The sequence below is a fragment of the Clytia hemisphaerica genome, unplaced genomic scaffold, assembly GCF_902728285.1.
Source record: "Clytia hemisphaerica strain Z4C2 unplaced genomic scaffold, Clytia hemisphaerica genome assembly, whole genome shotgun sequence".
Lineage (NCBI taxonomy): Eukaryota > Metazoa > Cnidaria > Hydrozoa > Leptothecata > Clytiidae > Clytia > Clytia hemisphaerica.
The window spans coordinates 48801-72528 of record NW_027103962.1 but is presented as its reverse complement, the minus strand read 5'-3'; the positions used below and the strand labels follow the sequence as shown (position 1 = coordinate 72528).

The 23728-nt window shown below is 35.8% G+C and overlaps 2 protein-coding genes across 2 annotated transcripts; both read left to right on the top strand.

Moving 5' to 3' along the window:
- Nucleotides 1-10127: 10127 nt before the first annotated feature.
- On the top strand, nt 10128-14297 carry LOC136810187 (heterogeneous nuclear ribonucleoprotein A0-like). The gene is made up of 4 exons (XM_067066757.1): nt 10128-10190; nt 11227-11854; nt 11981-12463; nt 14116-14297. Exons 1-3 carry the CDS (start codon nt 10188-10190, stop codon nt 12457-12459), a joined length of 1110 nt encoding a protein of 369 aa, XP_066922858.1. The 5' UTR covers nt 10128-10187; the 3' UTR covers nt 12460-12463; nt 14116-14297.
- A 286-nt stretch (nt 14298-14583) lies between these two features.
- Nucleotides 14584-23063, top strand: LOC136810186 (dol-P-Man:Man(7)GlcNAc(2)-PP-Dol alpha-1,6-mannosyltransferase-like). The gene is made up of 8 exons (XM_067066756.1): nt 14584-14763; nt 15154-15460; nt 15569-15763; nt 15915-16018; nt 16191-16426; nt 16606-16781; nt 21573-21651; nt 22336-23063. Exons 1-8 carry the CDS (start codon nt 14620-14622, stop codon nt 22574-22576), a joined length of 1482 nt encoding a protein of 493 aa, XP_066922857.1. The 5' UTR covers nt 14584-14619; the 3' UTR covers nt 22577-23063.
- The last annotated feature ends 665 nt before the right edge of the window (nt 23064-23728 follow it).

The window sequence follows — 23728 nt, the reverse complement described above, 5'->3', positions numbered from 1 at the left end:
ATATAAATATTGGGTCCTGAAATTACACGCGCGATCGTAGCAAGTTTTAAAAAATCTGGCCCGAACATGGTCCGAAACTGTGCGGGCCCGTGCAGGCCACTCGCGGTCCATTTTTAAAAAGTATTAATCAAGAGGCCCGAACATGTTCAGGCCATGCCGTGGGTCGTGTTGGACGACTTTGTGCATTTTTAAATTTCTTCTAGCCTCAGAAATAATTTTTCTTTTCCAGTGGTGGTCGGAAATTCCAATGAAAATCTATGTTTTTTTGCAAAATGCATCGGAAATTCCACTCTATTTTGTCTTTTTTAGTTCAATTGCCTTGTTGGAAATCCATACATTTTCTTCTCTCACCTTGGAAATTTCGAATTTTGCTGAAAACCTCTGCCCCTCGGAAATCCTGTGTCGTCCGCCCCCCTGTTACAGACAAATTCTGGAATGGCCCAATAGTTGCGAGAATAGGCCTCTAAAAGCCTCCTGTAACTCAACCAAATAGAAAAAAAAATAGAAATAGAAACTCCTCCTACACCAGCAGCTGATTTAATAGTTTGATGGTTTGTTTAGAGGAGAATGCAACAGTCTATTGAATAACAAATGCTCTAGCATACATTACTACATGCCCTCAGCCAGTACAAATATGATATAAGATATTCCTTGTTGTTTGAGAAATCTAGAAACTGAGAAAAAATTATATATATTCTCTTTTTAGCTATCTAGAACTACTAGGCTAGCCTGAGATCCATGCTATGATTTCTTATTCTATCTACTGATGGCGAAATATATAGCATGGTATGGGCTGAGAGTTTGAATTTCCCAGATCCTAATAACGGTTGAAAACATTTAACATATATACCGTGAGATGGGGTAACTTGCATCAGTGGAGGCTAACATGCATAGCCCTCAAATGAAAGACCTGGCTGGTCATTAAAATACAAAGCTAAATAAAAATCAAAATGGTAGAGTAGAGCTGCGAGCGGAGCTGCACTCGCAGCTCTACTCTATTTTAATGATGTATAATAATTTTAACAAAATTAATAACGGTACTGTCATCATTGACAATAAAACAAAGGATTTTCTGTCAAGAGTCTTGTAAGCATTCCAACAACTTCCATCGAAATGATCTGTCACAGCTGAGTCTACCATTTTTAACACGGTCTGAGGATTGAGCTGAGAACGCCCGCAAGCTCCCACGCGGGTGAAAATTTTAATCTGTCAATCAACTTCTCAAGCGAAGAGTAGGCGAAGCGATTCTAGTTTTACAATAGTGCTGCGGATCATCAGTGGATATTATTCAATTACCATTATCCCTTTATTTTCATTCCTAGCAGGGGGGGGTCGGTAGTAAAATCTCAGACATAATGACGTTTACTACGGTGGTGGTGTGACGAAAAATCGAAAAAAAATTTTACTACCCAGGGTAGTTAAATACTAAAATGGGTGGTATCTATGTGTTAAATGTTGAGAAAATTTTACTACCTGGGTAGTTAAAACTGGTAAAATTAGCAAATTTTAGCTATTTTTTGTAATTCTTTTAATTTTCTGGATGACTTTTCTGAAAAAATCTGAAAATTTTTATAATTTGAAAAAATTTTCTGTTGGAAAGTTGTTTGCTGCAAACAAAAAATTCTCGAATTTTTTTGTCAATATAAAAAGACTTTAATTCTAAGGGAAAAACATTAATTTTTGCACTACGTGAAAAATGTGTCACAGAAATAATCATTTTTTAGCTTTTTTTGCAAAATCAGTCCGAAAAGCAACCAAAAAATAGGTGGTCTCCATGACAAATTGTCCCAAAAGCTTTTTACTACCAGGGTAGTAAAATACCTCTTCCAAGAGTCTGGGTGGTGGTATGTAAAAATTCGTAAAAATCCTTTTACTACTCATATATGTCTGAGATTTTACTACCGACCCCCCCTGTTCCTAGAACTTTTGCAAAAAAAAGGAAAAATAAAAAAGTTGTAAAGTTGTTTTTTTTACTGCTCTATTCACATACTGAATTTGAAAGATCTTCTATGTGGCGTTTTTTTGCAAACTTCAAAAACTGATTTTTGTCCCGCCTTTGTGGGACTTTGGCTTAAAAGTGCAGCATAGGGGGTACAAAGTCCAAATATGCATTTCCCGTAATTTTTGTATGAAGAGTTAGGTCTATACTATGTGTACATGTATATTGACAAGTAATCCCTGACCTGAGAGAAGTTTTTACAGAAATCTGCAACAAAAACGAAAGTGGTCTCTTCTACTGATTGCTTTCCAGCGCTCCTTCGTAGCTGTTTATCAAATTTCCACCAATGAGGTTGCCGCATTTCAAACAGCCCTTCTTTTTGGCACCCGTGGCCTTTCAGTGCCTTGCAAGACGGGCGGCTGTAAAATCCCACCCTTCATATATTTGTTTCAATCCGTGACCCGTGGCTTAGGTTTTTTTCATCTTCAATTTACTGAAAAAAGCGGGAATTTTTTTGCGAGAGTTAGATTGTCAACAAAGTGTCATAAAAGATCATTGAATAAAAGAAGAACTTAAAATCTTAAATATTTTCATTTTGAAGAATAGGTGCAAAAAAGTAAAACATAGAAAAGTTTCATTTTTCATTGCATTAATCGAAATGGGGGCATATCTTAGAAGGGCAGGGCAGCATCCATTGGTGGCCAAAAGGTCACTTTTTCTTTTGTTTTCCCGCTAAAAAGGCTGTTTTACCAAAATTTTAGTGATTTCAGGAGAGGGCCATGTTCGATGACCGGACGCTAAAAGAGCATGAAAAATGGCCTGTTCGTCTCACAAAAATGCGTGAGAGCTCCAAGTCGTAGAAATTTTCTCCAATAATCCAATTTCTCCAAATCGGAAATTGGGAATTTGGGGAATTTTCCCGCAAAATCCAATTTTATCGATATTTATTTTTTTTTGATTTTGTAAAATCCAATTTTATCGAAATTTTTTTCGGGAAATCAGCAAAATCAGCAAATTTTTCGTCTCAATTTTCCAAAATCAGGAAGTTTTGCTATTCCATTTTTTCAAAATCTGAATTCTTTTTCAGGAAATCAGAAAATTTTTGGAAATGCGAGAGATGTGGGAGAGAATCCTGAAAATGGGGGAGACTTGGCTGAATTTTTCCCGCGAGAGAAAATTTTGGTATGCAGGAGTCCCCCGCCCAATACGGGAGAGTTGACAGCTATGAAAACTTAGCCAATCAAATTCTGTTATTCTTTCACTGGTCACACTTTCTTAGAGAAAAATATCTACTTGCAGAGTCGAGAAAAGTCAGAAAACACAAGTTCGAAAATTTGGTTTTTTATCTTAGTAAGTGAGGACAAAGCTAAATTCGTATTTCTCACTGTAAATTTACAAGCACTTAAAAAAACCATAACATTAGACATATCGTGAAGTCGGGTAACTTGCATCAGTGGAGGGAAACTTGCATAGCCATCAAATGACTGACCAATCAAAGCAGCAAAATTTCAAAAAAATGAACTAAGCAGCTCTGCTTGCAGTTCTGCTGTACAATTTAATCATGGTTTCAGCCCCCCTCCCAGAAATCTGAAGGGCACCTAGGCCAGGTTAGTAGTAGTGGCTAATATTTTGCAATCCTTTGGGGTTACCTATTCATTAAGGGTACCTAGCTGTCTTGATGGAGGCTCTGGGGGCTGGTTATATTTTCCAAATCGAATATTTCAAAATATTTCAAATTATTGAATTTTTTTACCCCAGCACCTAGTTTCCCATCCAATTTTTCTTTTGTTTCCCATCACGCCATCTTTTGCTATATTTTTCTAATGTGATTGTTTTGATTTACAGCCGCCATCTTTATAGCTTAACAACAAAGCTTATTAGCAGGCGTTTATGCATCATTAAGATTTTAGGAATGACAAAAGAACAAAAAGTGTCAATTCAAAAAAAATATCAGCTGAATAGGGGTACCTAACTCAAAGCAGTTTCTCAAGGGGACCTTACTCGTTGGGGGCACCATGCTTCAATGGGGGCACCTGAAAAGTGGGCTGAAACCATGAATTTTTGTTTTGATTTAATTTTGTATTTTATGACCAGCCATTCATTCATTCATTTGAGCGCTATGCATGTTAGCCACCACTGATGCAAGTTACCCGATCTCACGGTACTTCAAGCTGAAAAATCGCCAGAGAAGGTACAAGAATCCTTACATATTCAGCTGACGGTAAAATTATTTACTGGGAATAGCACTGCAAAATTATTAGATCAAAACATTGATCTGGACCCCCATATTAACAAGGGCTTTTAGTAACAGCTCTCAGCCACACCGGAAGCCTTTTGTCTGGTGTTAATTTTTTTAACCTCTGGACACCGGACACGTGTGTTTCAAAAATAATGCGCACCAGATACACCGGACTTGTGTCCGGTGTTACATCCAACACCGGACTTTGCATGTCCGCCAGTCTGGAAATTGCAATATATGCGGCGTAGATTTGAGGTTTGAGATCTGCTGCCTTAAACTTTTCCCAGTTAAGTTGGCGCAGCTCCGGTGTTCTTAAAGTCTGGTGCGTTGGCATGGGCGTCGTGTTGCACTTGACCTTGTTAATTAAAACGAGGGTTTTGATATTTTCTTGCAGTTGCACAGGAAAAATGTGTTATTTTTAATTACTCTTTTCAATTTGCATGCTTTGCAGTGTAGTTGGAACTTCGATATTCCTTTGTTAGAAAAAGCTATATCTCTCGGGGTACCTAAGGCACTCCTCAATGGCTGCATGAGGTTCCGCCCCTTAAACAAAGCATTTTGATATAGGAAATGAAACGGGGCATTGTCAGATAGTTCCACTTGCTGAAAAATCGAGAAATTTTTTTTTTAATTTCTTAGCCATAACACCGTTTAGCAAGGGTCCTGGAGGGTTCAGGTACCCTCAGAAAATTTAGGCACCCCCAATCATTTTGGTACCCCCAAAATTTTTAGAATTCTAAAGTAGCCCCCTCCCTAGCCTGAATATCCAGGCTGTAAACTATTTCACAGTCTAGTTTTTGATATTTTATGTTCTGGTTTACAGCCTGGTCTCAGATCCGAATACAGTCCGCTTGCTTGCGCTCACTTCGATAAAGCCGTAAGAGCTGATCTACATGGCGTGGATAAAATCTGCAACAAAAATAGGCATAGCGTCAGCCTGGGTTTAGGTCCCAGGCAAAAATTAGGTCCCCCTGAGTTTTAAGTCCCCCCAAAGATGTATGAATTATTTGTTAGTCCCCAGGACTTTTGACCCTATACACTTTCAAAAAATTGATCTGGTAAAAAAGGGTTTTCCAATGTAAATTGCGTTCAGCTCTAACAGGGTTCGAATTATAAATTTTAGGAGCTTCGCAATTTTTCCGAGCGAAGCGAGGTAAAAAAGAGCAGCGCCGCAGGTGAAAAATTTTTTCACTGTTTGCGAAGCATATTTAGTATTTTGCGATGTTGTTTGAAAGAAAATGCGAAAGTATCTTCAATGCATTTCTCTAGAAAAGCAAAGTAAGACTTAGGCTGTTGTGTGAGATTGTAGACAAAGCAAAGTTAGTGAGTTTCTAAAACAATAGACAGACAAATTAATAAAGTTTTGAAGTAGCGAGTTGGTAAAGCAATAGATAAACGAATGAAAAAAGTTGCGAGGTAGTGAGTTTATAAAGCAATAGATAAACGAATGAATGAAGCAGCGAAGTAGCGAGTTTATAAAGGAATAGATTTTAAACGAGTGAATAAAGTAGCTATGTAGCAAGTTTATAAAGCAATAGATACACGAATGAAGGAAGCAGCAAAGTAGCGACTTTATAAAGCAATAGATAAACGAGTGAATAAAGTAGCTAAGTAGCAAGTTTATAAAGCAATAGATAAACGAATGAATGAAGTTGGGAGTTTATAAAGCAATGCATAAACGAATGAATAAAGTAGCGAAGTAGCAAGTTGATAAAGCAGTAGATAAACGAGTGAATAAAGATACAAGGTAGAGAGTTTATAAAGAAATGGATAAACAAATGAATTAGTAGCAAAATATGTGTTTTCTTAAAGTTTTTTTAGCTTCGCATTTTTGAGTTAGGAAATCTTTTTGGGTCGCTAAACTTAAAATTCGCTTCGCATTTTGCGAAGTGCGAAGCTATAATTCGAACCCTGTCTAAGTTTAAGATAAAAGATTTTGCACACTTTCTATAAAAATATTGGGCCGCAGGCCAACTATTAAGCTGAATTATTTTAGCCCCCACGTTAAGTGATGAGATTTTAGCTCCCCCCCAAGTACATAGGTCCCCCCCAAAAAAGTTGTGTACTTCCAGCCCCCTCCTTTTTTTGGACAAATTTAGGGTGTAACCCTCCCCCCCAACCACTAGGGGGTTGATGCTATGATAGGATGACTGCTCGCAAGGGGGGGGTTAAAAGGTCTCAGGGCAACTGGTACCTACAAATAGTCTTTGGCCAGGGGCCACCTACTGAGCTAGGGGGGACCTAATTTTTTACATAATGAACTGGGGGCTAAATCCTGATTGAGTACATTTTTTCAAAATTTGTGTGTTTGCAAAAACTTTCTTTAAAAAAGATGAATTTATTCAAATGAAATCATTGCATTGCATTTGCTAGCACAATGCGCTGCACACAGCTATCGTTGTTGGATGATTCAAATGAAGATGTTGCATTGAAATTCGAATCATCATTGTGATTTCAAAATGTAAATCATTATGTAAATAAAAATCTTTTAAAGAAAAAAGTTTTCGCATTATGAATGATAATTTAACACTCTTTATTTTTTTTCAGAAATGTTAGTAGTAATTAAGATATGTAACAAAAATATTTGATAAATGTCCAGTATGTCTAAGAGAGGAACCACGAATGGCTTTGATGGGGTCAGAGGAGAAAAGACAGCGAAAAAATATTTAATTACACTTGACAAAAAAGAAAGTTTTTCTAAAAGTATATCTACAATTTCAATTTTTAGCTTTTTTCGATTTTTGAACTTTTAGGGGCCACCTAGAATATTTTTCCAATAGGGGCCACCTAAATCATAGGGGGCACCTAAATTCTTAGGGGGGGACCTAGGACCTGCTTATAAGCCATGTAAGAACTTTGTATGTTGAGGTAAATTTTTTTTCTTCTAAAATTTTGAGCTATCCAGGCTATAGCCCCCCAACTTTGAGTTACCCCCTTTTTTTATTGTTAAAAATGCAATAAAGGAACTGTCATTCCTGGGAAAATACTTCCATGGTGAACATTTTTTACCACAAACTTTCAAGTGTTTCTAGGGCTTTTAGTTACCTTTAAAGATAAAAAGATTATCCCAATGACGATACGTTTGGCATGAATTTTTTTAGGGACAAGATAATTTATCCAATTTGTACGGGCGGAGGGAAAGTAATATAGCTGGAGTAATTTGTTATTCAATAGACCATCACATTCTCCAAAGCAACTATTAACATCTTAACACTTTTGTTGAGTGATCTCTGCATCTTGGGTTTTTATTTTCTTTCCCATACTTTTATAATTTCCTTTTGAAATCCTGAAATTGTCGATGTTTAATATACGTGATCACAACACAGTTTAAAAGAAACAAAAGATCTCACATCGCATTGTATTCTCAACTTTATGTTAGACATAACTGAATTTGGTATGTAGTGTACAATTCAATCGCACTTCTTACATTCATGAGTTACATTTTTCTCCACATTCAGATGAGCTGCAAAGGTTATAAATTGAGACTGAGGCTGGGCTTAAAAAATTGTTGGTTTACCGTCACCTGACCCTAGATTTTGGAGGTGGGTCGGTCGTTCGGAATTTTTTTTTTTTTGGCGGTTTTTGAAATTTTCGTCCATGGAAGGGTTAACAGTTGGTTTACATTTAGGTAATTTTGAATAAAAAACAGACATGGTTTCTGCCCCCCCCCCCTTAAAATAAGGGGGGGGGTCAAAAAAATTGCCTTTTAAAAAAGGGGGGATTTTTGTAATTTTTTTTAAATAAGGGGGATTCTTTATCAAGGGCTGCAAGAATCTATCAAAATAAGAAAAAAGGGGGGACTAAAATATTTGGTTTTATTGATAATAATTTTCTTTTTCTAATAATATCTTCTTTCCCGTTTTTGTGCTCACAATATCATGCCCACTATTTTTGCAGACCATGCTATATTGAAAGTTATGTACATTAGAATGACCTTTAACAGACCAAATCAAACCATAAAAACTATTATTCTCCCCAATTAGATAACGTTTTAAGCTGTTTGAGGGTGTAAAAAGTGAAAATTTTTCTTCGTCGCCCAACCATGGTGGGCGACATTTTTTTCCTAAATCTTGCCCCTCCACTCAAATGGCTCGCCGGGGCCCATGAATCTGCATACTCTCTTCTCTCTCTCTCTCTATTGTAAAAATTGTTTGCTGAAGGGTACAAAGATTTTCTTGAAATAGTTGGTCGACATCAATGATCTTTGACATTAATGATCTTTGACATTTTCAGCTCTGTCACATCCAAAATCAATGTCATAAGCATGAAATCTTACTTGTGTTTTACTGCCTAAATTCTCTACTTGGGAAGACCACTTACTCGACCTAACTTAAACTAGGACTACAATCAGAAAACATTCCCAGTTCAAATCTAATGATAAAGATAATTTACAAGGCCTAAGATATGAACAAAACACAACTGTTGTACCAGGTACTGCATCTTTTGTTTGGTTTTATTCATAAAAAGTTTTATTTGTATCATTTGATTATAGGATCCAGTTTATTTTCAATGATTTCTTTTTATTGAATTTTATTTAGTTGGATATCATTATGTACCTAATATAATGTTGATGGCATTGATATCAAACCAATCGTTGTACTTTGTTATTGTCAAAGTCTAAAAATAAAAATCTGAGGGGGGATTCCTCTTGTTTTTTCATTTTAAGGGGGGACATTCTAACAAGGGGTACCGGTAATTTTTGTTCGATTTAAGGGGGGAGTTTTCTTTAAGGGCAAAATTGCATTTTAAGGGGGGACTGAAAAAGTAGGCAGAAACCATGAACAGAAGTACTAGCAGGGAATTTACGATTCTTATGCTTGAGACAAACAAGATACGAGTTTTGATTTTTTATTGTTTGAAGTTTTTGAAGGAAAAAAAATCTTCTTTAAAATGGCAATAAAATTTTTTGGGCCGGACAATTTTTTAAGTCAAGCCTGAGTCAGTTGTTTTTATAGGTTTTCTTGAGTTCAGCAACTGTAGTGCAGTGGTAGACCATCTGGCTATGGTGTGCAAGGTTGTGGGTTCAATCCCTGGTAGAAATTGAGACTGAATCAGTTGTTTTTATAGGTTTTCTTGAGTTCAGCAACTGTAGTTGCAGTGGTAGACCATCTGGCTATGGTGTGCAAGGTTGTGGGTTCAATCCCTGGTAGGGATTCATACCATCATACCAAAGACTTTGTATTCAGCACAAAAATAGTACTTAATGCCTCTCTGCTTGGTGCTCAGCAAGTGAGAGGAGGATCAAGAATAGAAAGATCCAGGGAGATAGAGTGGCACTCTCCCCTACCTTCCAGGTAGATAGCTATCAAAAGAGGGTTTTTTGGTGTCTCCGACTGACTGTTGTCACAGACTTACTTATTTTCTTGAGTTTTCTCCGCCATATTAACATTATTATTTTGATGATAAAAAATGTTTTTCTTATTTTCTGGTCACCAGAGCCACCACCTGAAAACAGAAGTTGGGACGAAATAACTGTCAGCCCTGGTGACCCTTCAAATCCATTTCACAATTTTTTCCTGGTCAAGATTTCAAGTTTAAATCTGATTATTCTACGTTTTTGCAAAAACATTCCGAAAGGGTTGCTAGAACTGAACATTGCTGATGGCTAGCCCTACGCAATATTAGTTTTTTTTCTTACAAAGTTTTTTGGATAACCTCTTTTGCTAATTTTTACAAACAAGCTCAAATTAAAAAGTTAAGAACTACAACGTATTTCTTATCATTTCGGATTTCAGGCTTACCTTCCAGCGCAGCTGGTTTATTAAAATCAGATTTTCTAAACTATCTGAAGGTAGATCTGATACAAAACTTGAATGTTGGAACCTCAAAAATTGATTTCTTCTAAATCACTTTTAATACCTCTTGTCAATACCATTCCAATTTAAAAATGAAGAATTACTTCACCTTTTGCAATAGACACTGCACTAACTATTTATCTTATTCCTTTTAGAAATCAAAACAAAGCTACTTAAAATAAACCACCTATTGATATATAATACTTCTTTGAACATGGTAAGTTAGGCTTTTTTTCTACTGGGTGTACTAGATACAAACCATAATTTCTAGAGTTTTTTTATAAAATTGAAAAAATCAAAAGTTCTATTGTTGTAATCAAGTCAGGCTAAAAATGAAATAATACTGGGTGGTCAAAAAAAAGCTTTGGATGTTTGGCAACACCTTCAAACAGGGGGGGTTTGTACTTTTACGATGTGTCGGGATTGGTCCTATTTTAGTACGGTATTACAGTATTTGACGAAAAAGAGATGGGAAAATGGTACTTTAAAATACAGACGGTGACGTTTTTAGCCTTATTTTTTGTCATTTTGCCGGTATCTTAACCTCTACAAACCAGTGTGACGGTGTTATTGATTGTTTTTTTGAATTTTTGAATTTATTGAATTCCGGGATTCAGCAAAAGTTTTGACGGTAAAACGGTATTTCAAACCCAGCTACAACCCCCCCCCCTAAGAAAGCTGAAGGTCTAACCTGATCTAACTTAAATTTTGAGCTGTTACTTTTTAAAATTGGTTCAGTAGTTTTTGAATTAAATCGGTTCTCAAAAAAATGGGTGATTAAATTGTCAACGAGAAAGAGACGGGACTGAAAAAAACATGTATCTATCTCTCCATAATGTTTGTATTAGCACATTTTTTTATTTTTAAAAAATAATCACAAGCTACCTTATGGGATTTTGTTGACCCCTTTTTGATGGTCCGCAAAAGTTAGTTCCCTTAAGGTATTATAAACAAAAACTTAAAAAATATATCATTCCAGCTTCTTTGGATTTCCTATTTTCAAGGGAGTTCATAATTTTTAGAGAATGACTTTGTTCACTTTTTTAAAGTGTTTCTTTTTTTATAATAATTCTAATGCGGGGTCAGTAAAAAAAATGCAGGTGTTGTTAAAAAAAGAGAAATGAAAAGCTAGTCTATCTAGTGATCCCATTTTCTTTTCTTTCAGTAAGGTCTCCGTACCCACTTTCTACAGGAACAATAATAACCAATTTGGGGCTTAAAGATATTATCGTAAAGTTTATTTTGAATCCTAGGCAAATTATGGTTCTGCACAAACTTATGGAGATGATGTTGTTGAGCCAGATACCAGGCAAGTCGAAGCCATGCGCAAATTGTTCATTGGTGGTTTACGAAGAGAGACTCAAGAGGAGACCTTTAATGATTATTTTGCCCGATTCGGCGCCATAGCTGATGTAGTTATCATAAAAGATCCGAATAGTGGACAATCAAGGGGATTCGGCTTTGTTACTTATAACAACTCTGACTCAGTGGAAGAAGTGTTCAGAACTCGGCCTCATGAGTTGGATGGAAAAACAGTGGATTGTAAACGAGCTATGCCAAGAGAGTTCAATGCCTCATCTAGTCATGCTAAAACTACAAGATTGTTTGTTGGTGGATTTAAAGGCTTTGACCTGGAGCCAGAAGAACTTAAACAATATTTGGAGAGTAGACATCCAACATCATTTGGAACTGTAGACAATATTGATTTCTTGAAAGACAAGGAGACAGGAACCAATAAAGGCTTTGGATTCATTGATTGTTCTGATACGGACTTCGCTGACCGACTTGCTATCAGCGAAAATCAATTTGAACTGAAAGGAAGAAAAATGTCTATAAAAAAAGCAGAACCTAAAGATGGTGGTTCTGGTGATCAATATGGCGGTAAGACTGTGTGTTTCCATTGCTATCATAAATTATGATAATCGAAGATTTCTGCTACACAAGTTATAAGCCTAAAATTTAATCTACACTGTTGTTTTGATTGCAAATTTGCTACCTTTCTTTCAGGACGTGGTGGTGGACGAGGTGGCGGACGAGGCCGAGGCCGAGGTGGTAGCAGAGGTGGTGGTAGAGGTGGAAGCAATTACCAAAACTCATCAGGGTTCGGTAATCAAAGTTCAGGTGGCTACAATCCAGGCTACAATAGCAATCAAGGATATAATCAAGGCTACAACTCGCAGAGTAACCAGAGTAACTATGGAAACCAAGGAAGCTATGGAAACCAAGGAAGCTATGGAAACCAAGGAAGCTATGGAAACCAAGGAAGCTATGGAAATAACCAAGGAAGCTATGGCAACAGCCAAAGTAGCTATGGTAGTTATCAAGGTCAACAACAGCAAAGTTATGGTGGAAACTCCACGTACGGCGGGGGATACCAGCAACAATCTGACAATAGCGGAGGATATAATAACCAAAGCTATGGAGGAGGGTTCAGTCAGAAAGGCAATGATGGAAAGTCTAGTGAAGGACGCTACAAACCCTATTAAACAGGTAATGAATTTAACGACTTTATAAACAGTTCTGAAGGTATGGTCGAAATTATTTGTCGTTTATTATTCGTCGTTTATTATTCCAAGCAATCGATTGCAAAAATGGAGTAATTTTTCATGTCAGTGAAGTTAAAATTGGCTTTAACTTTGATTGTTTAAATGCAACTATTTGTTATTCATTTGTTTATGTTAATGAATTGAAAAATGGCTATTGTGAACAAGCTGTGTCTTTTAGCAACTTCATATCACATTAATGTCTCCTTTAGCTTTCTGGGAAACCTGTATCTGAAACTCAGTGCTCAAAGAAGCCTATGCCCATATCCCTCCTTTCATTCAAGCATGAAACTTCTTCTCTTCAAGATTATAAGCTCTTTTTTGATTATTTAAAGTCTTCAATTTACATTGCATGCGCACTAGAGTTTTAGAGAAACAAAAGAGATTTTGAAAACGAAAGCCTATCAGCTGTATTCCAAACATTCTGGTATTTAAGGTCCTGATTTCAGCAATATAATTAGTATATTTTTTCCCTGGAATTCTTACATCGTGTAACTCATTGGGAAAAAACCGTTTATGCTGTGTTTTTTGGACCTACCTCCGGGTACCCCGGTGGAGGTCCTATAAATTAACCTGTGTCCGTCCGTTCGTCCGTCTGTTACCCGCTTTTCTCGAGATTGGCTCTTTAGTTTTTTCTGATTTTTGGCACAGAGATGCAAAATGGCAATGCCCAAAATGTGACGGAGCCCGATTTTCGAAAAAATATATATTTGGGCAGATTTGGGCCAAAAACTGCCTAAAAATAGGGTTTTTTGGACAAAATCCTGTCATTACTTTTTTCTGATTTTTTGTACAAAGATGGAGGGCAAGAATTTCTAAAGAATGACTTAAGTGGTTTTTCCCGGAAAATTCTTATTCGCCTTAAAAGACGGATTTTCGTATTTTGGGGAAATTCCCTTTAACCAAATAAGAAAATATAGCTTTTCTCAATGTTGACTCAAAATTTTTTTCTGATTTTTTGCACAATGATGCAAAATGGCAATGCCCAAAATGTGACGGAGCCAGATTTTTAAGGAAAATTGTTTTGGGCAAATTTGGGCCAAAAACTGCTTAAAAATAGGGTTTTTTGGGCCTGAATGGTTTAAGTGATTTTCGTATTTGGGGAAATTCCTTTTTACCATTTTACATTATTCAACACACAAGCTTTATTTTTTCCATTCTGAATTTTTGTACAATTATTGTCACTTTTTTCTTATTTTCATCTGATGTTAATCATTAGGTAGGTCCATTCAGCATGTTGCTTGTTCTTTCTCAATCCAATAGATAACCTTCTGGGGTCTTCAAACCTTCTTTAGAATGATCTTATCAAAATTGATTTTATTTCTGAAATCAGTACCAGAAATCAAGTTCCAAGCACTAAAGGATAAAAAGTTCATTTCTTTCTTCTTAATTTGTTTTCTTCATTTTCAAGAATCTTTTAAACATAAGCAGTATATAATTTGTAAACTTTGTAAAAAATTGTCATGGAGTGTCAGAATCATTTATCAGTTAGAGTCTTTGGGTTGCTACACCCAATTACCCCAATCATCATGCATTATCTGGCAATATTTCACAAGCTTTGATTTTGATCGTCCTCCTCACTTTCAAATTTCTTTTTAGGTTTTTTTTTACGTGGTCACTTTACTCAAAGAAAACACAAGAACAAGCTCAAAGAGGATCTTGGTGATATAACGACAATGTCTTCAACACTTTTGGAAAGACAACTTTTAAAGTAGTTTCTGTAAAATAATTTTTTAATTTTATTAGCTAGAGAAAAGAAGAATATCTTGTAGTTAACTTCACCCTTTCTTCTTCCATGCAATTTAGTCCTCGTTTAATTGCTTCACTTCTCTCATTTTGTAAAACATCCTTTTCAATAAAAAACAATAATAATTAGAACTTATGTAACTTGCATGTGGTTCCGTTTTAATTCTACCATAATTTTTTAACCAACATACAAGGTTCTTATTTTGGTCCAGCGAACGGCGAATTTTCTGTTCCAAGACACGAAGAAATTCAAGATATGCCGATCTAAATATTTCAGGGATTCTATTAAAAACAAAGAAAAAAACCCGAACATATCATAACATTTGTTTTTCCTTTCTTCAGAAATAAAGTAGAAACATGGAATACAGAAATATGATAAAATTGTTTCCACACATGGCTATGTTGACTCATTTGATACTTTGCCCATATTCCAAAGTGGAGGAAAGTTTCAACATGCAAGCTTCACATGATCTGCTTTATCACGGGCTGAACATCAGTCAGGTAATGAAATATTTATTCATCGATGGTTTCTTCTTAACCCATCACTTACAGCTGAGTCATGTATTGTTATTAGAACTAGTGTAAGGCTGATAATCATAAAATTTGAACAAACTTTTTGGTCATTTTCTCGGTAACTAATTTTCACGGGAACTAATTTTCGCGCTTTTGGGTGTCTACCACGAAAATTTGTTCCGCGAAATGCAATTTCTACTATAAATTCTAGAAAACTCCTAGAAAATGAAAGAATTTTGACAAAATTGTGTGTCAACCGCGAAAATTAGTTCTGCAAAAAACGCCAATACCCTCGCACCACGAACATAAGTTCCGCGAAAATTAGTCGATTCACGAGTAAAGTATTAATTTGACGTTATTATATTTCTATGTTCTCAGTATGACCATATTAATTTCCCTGGTGTGGTGCCGAGAACCTTTGTTGGACCCATTGTACTGAGTAGTATCGCTTATCCAATCAAAGCTCTCATTGAAATCACTGATCTACCCAAGAGCGTGATGCAAATCATTTGTCGAGCAGTTCTTGGATTTCTAGTGTGCTATTCTTTCAACACTTTCCAATCATCAGTGGAACGAAAAATCAACGCCAGCATTTCACATTTAGCAATCATATTGACGGTGTTGCAATTCCATCTTTGGTTCTACGCGTCACGTACTTTACCAAATATCTTTGCTCTTATATTAGGTGAGGTCCATTGGTTGTATTTTGTTGCATGCCTTTATCTTATAACTTTTTTGATTGAACAAAAAACATTTTGCGAGGAAATAATCAAATTAATCATTTTCATTTTAGTTTTGAACGCACTTTCTTCCTGGGTGGAAGACAATCATTTCAATTTTCTTTTCTACTCTGGCTTTGCCATACTGGTTTTCCGTTTTGAACTTTGCATATTGCTGGGAATGTTGCTGTTGGTGAAACTATGGAATGGGAAGTTTCCGCTTGGTGCAACAATCCTCACTGGTTTATTGTTAGCACCACTTATAATAGGTTTGTACTGAATATTCTGCTCACCTTAACAATCCACCCAACCAATTTAATCTAAGTTTGTAGATAGCAAAATTTCGTATCAGTTATTCTTCACACTTCCTAATAAGAAACTGATGTTTTGCTATCATTTTGAAGTGATATCCATTTGTAGGGACAACTGCGTCAATGGATTCCTTCTTTTGGCAACGTCGGTTGTGGCCAGAAGCTGAAGTGCTGTATTACAATACCATCCTGAATAAAAGTTCCAACTGGGGAGTATCCTTTTCCTAAATAATGTTGAACCTCTTTGAAAACCATGTTTTTATTTTATCATTGACGGAAAGTTGGAGAGACTTCAAAAGCTGTAGCTTTTCATCTATCAGGTTTGAAGAAGTGAAATGCTTTAACAAATTGAATAATTTGTCCTCCTTAACATTGCTTGTTCTAGACTTCGCCCTTCCTCTGGTATTTCTATTCAGCTGTCCCCCGTGTTATGCTTTTGTGTGCATTATTCGTCCCCATCTCGCTGGTGTTTGGAGAAAGACATCAGGACATGAAGACGCTGACACTGTGTGCTTTATTTTATGTCTTTTTGTATTCGTTTTTACCGCACAAAGAACTGAGATTCATCATTTACGTGTTCCCAGTACTGAATAATGCAGCTGCAAGTGGAATGCTACAAGCGTGAGTGAATCTCTATTCGTACAAAGAGTTTAGTGGTAATCTTTTTTATTTTTTAGCTAAAATAAGTTCGAAACTTATTGAAGAATATAAAAAGACGTTTTTCAGATGGCATGCTTCGTTTAGCAGTATTTTTTCTCGATAGCCAACCTGTATATTCACTCTAAGCTTTCATCTTTCAGTGTTTCTTGGTGTCGAAGAAATGAAAAGCTGAAGACATTATGTCTTCTCTTTATCACTGGAAGTCTTTGCTTGAATATTGTTGCCACTTCATGCTTCACTTATTTCTCATATCACAATTACCATGGTGGAGAAACTTTCAAAATACTCCACCAACTCAATCACCACGAAAAGAATGGTATGTGTTATCAAAGAACTTTAATAAAACAGATTAATTTTCGCGCATTATGTGATTTTAGAAATATTTGTTTTAGAGTGTTTTAGATGAAAAACATAAAGTAAAAAAAGAGAGCGAAAAAAAAGAAAGTTCACTAATAGTTCGTAAACGGGCTAGATCTTACACCTCAGAGTATATTTAACCTAATTATAGGGCTCGTTTCTTAAAGAGAGCGCTAAAATGAGATTTCTACACATTTGTTACGATAACTAATTCGTTCACCCCTTAATGTTCGCGCAGCCTAGTGCACGAAAATAGGCCTTTTTCGCGTGCGTTTTTCTGTTAGAGTAGTCTGAGTCAAAAAGAAGAAAGAAGTTTATTATTTCGCTTTCTCTGTCTAAAGATATTTCACATATATTTGTTAGCTATTTTTGTTCAAAATCCTTGGGGGCTAGGCATTTTTCAAGGTTAGGTGGAATAGCAAGAAGGGGTCAGACCTCTTTCCGCACTATGAACGTGACTTTTTTTCCCTAAAAAGGACATTCGTTTGTCGCTTTTCCAACTTAAGTAGTTTTTGTCAAATCTCAAAGAAGGATAGGATTAACACGGAACTTATCCATTGATTAGTATCGATAAGTCATGACTATTACAGCCTCACAATTTTTGATGACTTATAAAATAAAAAATAAATTCTGACTATCGAATCGGAAGTCAAAACTTCTGTTGAATGATAAGAGGGGACAAAAAGTATAGACACAGATAAAAAAATTCACTCCATTAAGAATTAGTGAATAAGATTTTAGAGGAAAATCCAAATAAAAAGAAAATAAATTACATGGTAACCCCGTACAATAAAAGCGGTAATTCCACTCAAAGAAGGAAGGAAGGAAGTGAATATCATCATGTTTCCTGTCCTCATCAGCTTGGTGTTGGTTATCTCCAATCATGGTTGCGTCACTCCTATTGAAACGTTCATCAGTACGATTACTGCGACAGCGCCACCATCGACGATTAAATATGCTAAATCGAGAACCAACTACTACTCGAACTCAACTGCCACTTTTAGTATTGTCCTAAGTGGTGATATCGAAACGAACCCTGGACCAACAGCTCCCAATAACAAACCGAAATGTACGGTATGCTCTAAAACTGTCGGAAAGAACCGTAAACGATTCGAATGTGAAATCTGCTTCTCAATGACTCATATTACTTGCTCCGAAATATCAAAAGCTCAGCAGAAACATTACAATGCTATCAAACCTTATTCGTGGATATGCTCAAATTGTTTCTGTAGTGAACTACCCTTTTACAAAGAAAGGGAACTTCCCATACACAAAGTAATGAACCCAAACCCTGTGCAAGATATTATCGATCCTCACATTGAAGTTCTTCAAAATCACAAAAACCGCATCTCTATTGGTCACCTGAACACCCAATCACTTCTACCCAGTCTTGGAGAATTCTCAATTGTCGTCAATAAATATAACTTAGATATCTATACCATTAGTGAATCGTGGTTACAAAACAATGAAAAACAAATAAACCTTGCCGAACTGGAGGGTTACAAACTTTTCTACAAAAACCGTGTCGGAAAACGTGGAGGTGGTGTAGCCATTTATGTCAAAAATACCATTACTCGTCACGAACGTAAAGATATTACCAAAAACCATAAAGACCTTGAGGTAGTTATTGTCGAGGCTAAAGGCAAAAATAAAAACAATTCGTATTTGATCGTAACTGTGTATCAGCCAAGTTCCAAAGAAGAAGATAAGTTATTATGGCTTGAAAAGTTTGATAAGTTATTGGCTGATTTGAATGTTAAATGGAACGGACCAATCTTTATCGCAGGAGACACCAACATTGACCTGCTTGGAGAGATCAAAGAATCTACCAAGAGATATAAAGACATTCTTTACTCCATGAATTTGAAGCAACATATCACCAAGGCTACAAGACACGGGAAAACTTTAATTGATCACATTAGTAGTAATATCTCAACCAAAATCATCCATACTGATGTAATTCACACTGACGAAGTAAGTGATCATGATATGCCATACGTTATTGTTAACATAAAAAAGAACGCTTTCAACCGAGACGAAAAGAATTTTGACATCAATTCTTTCACATCCGACTTTCAACAACTTCCGTTATCCCTTGTATTTAGCTTCGACGACCCCAATGATCAGATATCGATTCTCAATAAACTTGTATATGACTGTATCGAATCACACGCTCCATTGAAAAGAGTACGGATAACCAGGCCGATTGCACCGTGGATGAAAGATCCAAAAATTATTCAAGAACGTCAATTACTCGAAGATGCACGTGCGAACAAAAACGTTAACAATGATCATCATGCACGCTATAAAGAGATTCTTAAAGCATACAAAAAAACTGTAAAGAGCTTAAAAAACGAATTTCTTCGGAAAGCTCTATCTTCGAAAAATCCATCGATAGTCTGGAGAACAATTGACCGAATTCTAACCAAGCAGAACACTAAAATAAACCACGAACCTTCCGACATGAACAATTACTATTGTAATCTTGCTTCTAACCTCACAAATAAACCTAATAAACCTGCAAATTATGATAATTTACTGGGTAACCCATCCATCGAAAATGATGAGAATGTTTTTACAATCAAGCATACGAATTATGAAGAGGTCTTGAGTATACTTAAAAAACTGAAAAATGATTGCTCAAGCGGTATGACAATATACCGGTACGATACCTGAAGCCAGTCAATGAGTATCTTGTATCTCCTCTTGTTAACATTATTAACAATTCAATCGATAAGCATTTATTCCCAGATAAGTGGAAGATTGCTCGAGTCAGCCCAGTCCCAAAAATTGACCATCCAACGAAATTAAAAGACTACAGACCAATATCAATCCTACCGGTTTTATCGAAAGTCTACGAACGTGTTATTTTAACACAATTATGCGATTTCATTGAAAGGAATTCACTTTACCGTCCAAATCAATCTGGATTTCGGAAAGGGCACACCACAACAACGCTACTCTTAAAACTACGTGATGATATAATCAAAGCTATGAATAAAAGTGAAATTACACTATCAATTCTTATCGACTACTCCAAGGCATTCGATACGATCGACCATTTTACCCTCATTGATAAACTTAAAAAGTTAAACTTTAGTTCCATGTCATTGCAAATCATTATAAGCTATCTCACAAACCGTCAGCAATTTGTGCAAGTGAACGATAAAAGATCACCCGTTCAACCCATTCACTTTGGTGTCCCTCAAGGCAGTATTTTGGGTCCAGTTTTATTTAACCTATATGTTACCGAATTATCTGACCAAATCTCCTCTCTCAGTATCCAATATGCTGATGACACAACGCTTTATCGTCACTCAAAAATTCGTGATATACTTCAATGCATCCGGGAAATCGAGACTGATATCGAATCACTTTCCACCTGGTCAGCTGATCATAATCTCTTGTTCAATGCTGATAAACTGCAATACATCATCTTTTCAACCAAACGTCTAGCGTCATATCACAGATTATGTAGTGACTACTCGTATCTTATTTCTTGTTCAAAAAAATCAATTGAACAAAAAGATGTCGTCAAGCTTCTTGGTCTTCATTTTGATAAAAGTCTATCCTGGTCCGACCATATCAACCAAATTATAAAATCCAGTCATGGTACCATTCGAGCTCTTCGTAATTTCCACGTTTCACACCATTTAAAGTTCGGAAATCACTCGCTGAAGCTATAGTGCTATCGAAAATAGCGTACTCCATAGTCGTATTCGGACAGATCCCCGATTACTTATTAAATCGTCTGCAACGTATACAGAACATTGCTGCAGGATATGTCCTAAACCGATATGCCACACTGAAAGATGTTGTCGATCTGCAATGGTTACCAATAAAAGAGCTTATTGATTTTAATGTTTCCAAACTTGTTACAAGGCCCTTAATGATAAAAAATGGCCTTCATATCTTTCTTTGGTGAAAGTAACTCAGCCTCGGAAGCTTCGCTCGCAGGATGATGGTATTAAAATTGATTTTGGCTTATCTAAGACATTTCAGGACCAAGCTCAAATTTTTAACGAACTCCCGAAAAATATCAGGGAAATCAAAGACCTGAAAGAATTTATTAAAGAATCAAAATTGTTTTTTAAATCTAGGGCACATACTCGTGCAACACAACAATAAAATTATAAATTTATGAAGATCTATTTTTACTTTATTACTTACTAAATATTTCCACTACTATTATCCACTATCCTTTTGCTAGTCCCTATTTCGATACAATCTACATTCAGCCTTTGTGTCTTAGTTATCCAATTCCATTTCATGTCTATCTAGTGGTCTAGTTTTAATAAAATTTTATCCAGAAAATTTGTAAAAATATTTATATTTATTAATACTATTATTCTTTAGTGCTTTTTATTTTGATATTTATGTTTAGGGGGAAGAACAATTTTGTATGAAATTGAACCTAATAAATGATAATAATAATAATAATAATAATAATAATAGACAAAAAGAACGACAAATTTCATATTTCGCCGCCCACAACCCCAAAAGTGACTGTACCACCCCTAGCGATTCATTCCCTTTCGTTTATCACGGGAATTAACTACATGTGGTCTAAAAGAACGACAAATTACGCATGCGTGTTACAATGCAGGATCCTTTAGAGGAACAGATTGATAAAGATGATCTATCAATGTACTTAACGCTGAAGTTCAGCATTACCTCAATTCGATGTAGCTTCATCTTGTTTTAATTTCTTAAAAACTGACAATAATTATAAATGTAATCGATTTTACAGGCAACCTCAGCGTGCACATTTGCAACAGTGCTGCACAGACGGGCGTAACGCGATTCCAGGAGCTCTTTCCAAAGTGGAGGTGAGATTTTCAAAATTGGCCTTTGCTGATTTTCGGAAACATTTCCCATTATCTTTTCTTTTGTATGGTTAAAATATCTGTTGCGTCAGGGGGGGGGCACGCAGTTACTACAAGACATGATGTGTAGTAAGTGCTTTTTCAACACTTTTTTTCAGGACCACCACCCTTTGCAGTTACTACACCTTGGTAGTAACTGTTTTCAGAAAAGGTTCCAGGTACCACCCCTGTTTTTGAGTGATATCATCAAAAACATGCTCGAAATTACCCTAAATTGCGATTAATTTTCAACCTAAAGCCATATTAGTGCTAGATTTTCTTTTAATTTACTTGGTGAACAGCTGTTGAGAACATTTTAATGATAATTAGGGAAAGCATAATTTCAAAGTTGGGTCTGAGAAAAATTTCAAATTTTTTTTCGTCCATTTATAACAAAAATATTTTTTTTAACAAAGAATTTTTTCATAACTTCTGAATACAGTACCACCACGGTAGTAAGTGTCATACTGTCTTGTAGTAACTACGTGCCCCCCCCCTGGTTGCGTAGATCTGTGAGAAGAATATTTTTCTCATCTATTGGTGCGGTTTATCTAATGACATTGCGGTCTGTAGTAAGCACACAATCCGGTTGGCAAATAAAATCTGAGTGATTTGATTTGAAAGGGTGTCTTGTTTCATTGGTTTCAGATATTCAAAAGATGAAACGTTTGAGTTGACTGCTTCCAATGAAAAACAACGACCTTTCTCGTTGGTTATCGCTGAAATGCCAACATGTCGAAAACAATTCAAGCATTACAAAAAACAGCATACCGTATCTGGGTTTTCGAGATTGATATTCTCGAGGAAATTCCCTTTCGTCAAAGTACATTTTGAAGACAAATTATGCATTTTTGCTTCCTTAGACATTCAACTATTAAATTTATATTAATTATCTTTTAGAATTTTGCACGTGCGATTCTGCATATCTTATATATTTCATAGATTTAGGAACTTTAACGTTTTAAATGATCTTTTATAAAATTAGATTTTTTTTTATTTTGAAGCTGGGATTTATGCTTTATCAATTTTGGACGAATATTTGTTAGCTTTTCATTTTATCTCAGTCGATTTTGAAGGCCACATTGTAAAGTAGACAGTCTGGTCGTTTCAACTCTCATAAAACTGCGAACTTTTTGGACCTACTTTGGCCTACATGGAGGTTCTACAAATCCACCTGCGCTCGTTCACGAAAAATTGCGTCATCATCGTTCCTTTCAATTTTTTTTTCATAAAGTAGTGTACCATCATAGGAATGAGATGGCTGAAGCATTTTTTCTACTATAGGGATCATTATTTATTAGCATATATCAATGTTCATAATCTAAATTACCAAGTCTTTTGATGCGACACATGGTTTTCATGCTTGTGAAACTACATTTACTCTGGACGAAAGTTATATTGGAACATGAATTTTGGTCAAACATGAAAATGAGCTGAGTTTCATCTTTATTCATAAGTACATCGCTACTTAGTTAGTTCCCAGCTTTCCTGAAAGTTCTTTTTGGCTCAAAAATGAATCTTTGGTGATGAAAGCCACTATTTTTAAGCACTTATTACTTTGTTTGTGTACCAAAGCAATAATTTTCAGAATTTGACTGAGAAATTTGAATTCCTTTATGGATATTTGTCATGCCAATGATGTATGGTAAAAGATAAAGTTTCAAAACCTTAAGTTTTTTTAAAGCATAATAAATATCAGACTTTCTTGAATTAGATTTTCTTTCTGATGTTCATCATAAATCTTATTCTTCCTAAACTTTTACAACTTAATGAATGTCATTATTTCGTCACAGTTGGCTACTAAAGGGTTTCATATGGTTTTCTACTCTAACGATTTCAATTTTATGTTTATACTCGTTTATACTCGTTGTTACGTAGATTTACCAGGTAGGTCCACAATATTATATCACTTGTTTAATGGGCTTTTCCAGAAATAGTCCGTGCCCCGGGGGGGGGGGGGCACTGTTGAGGATATCGGATATCCATAGGGGGTTGAGTGATTTTCGTTCAAAAGTGGGTTAAATATCTACAAGGGACCGGA